This window comes from Egretta garzetta, unplaced genomic scaffold (assembly GCF_000687185.1).
Source record: "Egretta garzetta isolate BGI_Z169 unplaced genomic scaffold, ASM68718v1 scaffold237, whole genome shotgun sequence".
Classification (NCBI taxonomy): domain Eukaryota; kingdom Metazoa; phylum Chordata; class Aves; order Pelecaniformes; family Ardeidae; genus Egretta; species Egretta garzetta.
Genome location: NW_009260142.1, coordinates 28,137 through 29,636, shown reverse-complemented (window position 1 = coordinate 29,636; position 1,500 = coordinate 28,137). Strand labels below are relative to the sequence as shown.

At 49.0% G+C, this 1,500-nt stretch overlaps 1 protein-coding gene across 1 annotated transcript in view; it reads left to right on the top strand.

The window, feature by feature from the left end:
* The window catches only part of LOC104128858 (ubiquitin carboxyl-terminal hydrolase CYLD-like), a 15,424-nt gene that overhangs the window by 2,820 nt on the left and 11,104 nt on the right, over positions 1–1,500 (top strand). The window contains exons 4-5 of the mRNA XM_035897113.1: positions 46–115; positions 940–1,160. Of these exons, the coding sequence (XP_035753006.1) occupies positions 46–115; positions 940–1,160 (291 nt within the window). The remainder of the gene's footprint in view (positions 1–45; positions 116–939; positions 1,161–1,500) is intronic.

The following is a 1,500-nucleotide window of genomic DNA, read 5'->3' as shown; positions in this document are numbered from 1 at the left end:
TGATAAAGCGTTTAGCTGGTAGACTTTTCTTCTCTCTCTTTTCAGGAAGAAGAAGGAACAACTGACATTTTCAGAGAAATCCCTATAGACTCTGTTGTGAAGGAAAGCTTGCAAAGTAGGTTATCATCAGATGTGTCTGCCCTCTGCACGTTCCTGGGGATTTAGCGGTTATTTCTTCTCTGCAGGGTACTGATGAGCTGCAAGTCCAACAAAAGCCTCAGCTAGTCCCATCTAAGTTGTTCAGGAGGCAGAGAAAGTCCATAGAAAAGTCTCGAGTTTGGGTTCTCTGCGTTAGGTGACTAAAGCGGAATCTCCCTGTTTATCAGGAAGAAGAAGAGTCGATGATTGCAGTGCAGGAGTATTTCCTAGGGGCAGCACTGGTTAAAGAGTCTTTAATTTAGCTGCAGAAGGTGGAGCAGGTGCCTTATCCTGATGCCAGACAAACTCGGGAAGGCACAGATGCCAGCAGTAATAGTGTGAGTCATTGGACGAGGCAAGAAATGAGTGGAATCTCTCTGTTGCCATCAAAAGACACCGTGCAGTGGTCAGGGCCAGCCCGAGAGGAGCCAGCATTTAGATTCTTTGCTGAGTTGATTCATCTCACCAAAGGCAGAGAAATAATTTGGAAATAACCCCCCTGCTGCTTTTTTAGTGGTCTGAAATGGCTCTGTGAAGGGCTGGATTAGCTCCAGGGCCAGCGAGAGGCTAGACTGTGCAGCCTTGAGCGGGGAACCAAGGAGCAGGATCATGCCCTCTCAGTCTGTTAGACTGGCTTGGCCGTATCATTGGGAATTACACCTTGTGTCTCTGGTGCTCAGCTTCGTGCTTGTCCCTGCAGTCTATAATTTCAAAATAGACCCAGTATTAGTTGAGATCCAGAGGTGTCTGTCATTAGGTGGTGACTTCCTACCTCACCTGACATTTTATATCGCCTGCTAGGTTTGTTTTCACCGTTCGAGTCCGACACGGGCTTGGGACACCCAAACCAAATGAAACAAGAGATAAGCGAGAGTGGTGAGGAGTGTGAAGGTGGGAATTCATCCCTGGAGGTGAACTCCATGGTCCAGATCACCTTGGACAAGGGAAATCAGGTTTCAGGAATCATCCGTTGGTTGGGCTACCTGCCCCAAATTAAGCACAAAATGGCAGGAGTTGAACTGGTAAGGAGCAAAATATTTCCTGCTGTGAGATTGTGTATCAGAACAGAAAGGTTTCGGTTGCTCTTCTCTTCTCTTTGAAGACCTTCAGCTTGTGGCTGTGTACCCCACAGCTTAGAATCATAGAATCGTTTAGGTTGGAAAAGCCCTTTAAGATCACCCAGCCCAACCGTTCCCCTACCCCTGCCATCCCACCCCCAAACCCTGTCCCTAAGCACCGCCTCTGCCCGGCTTTTAAATCTCCCCAGGGGTGGGGACTCAACCCCTGCCCTGGGCAGGCCCTTCCAGTGCCTGACAGCCCTTGAGGGGAAGGAATTTTTCCCTATGCCCACCCTAAACCTGC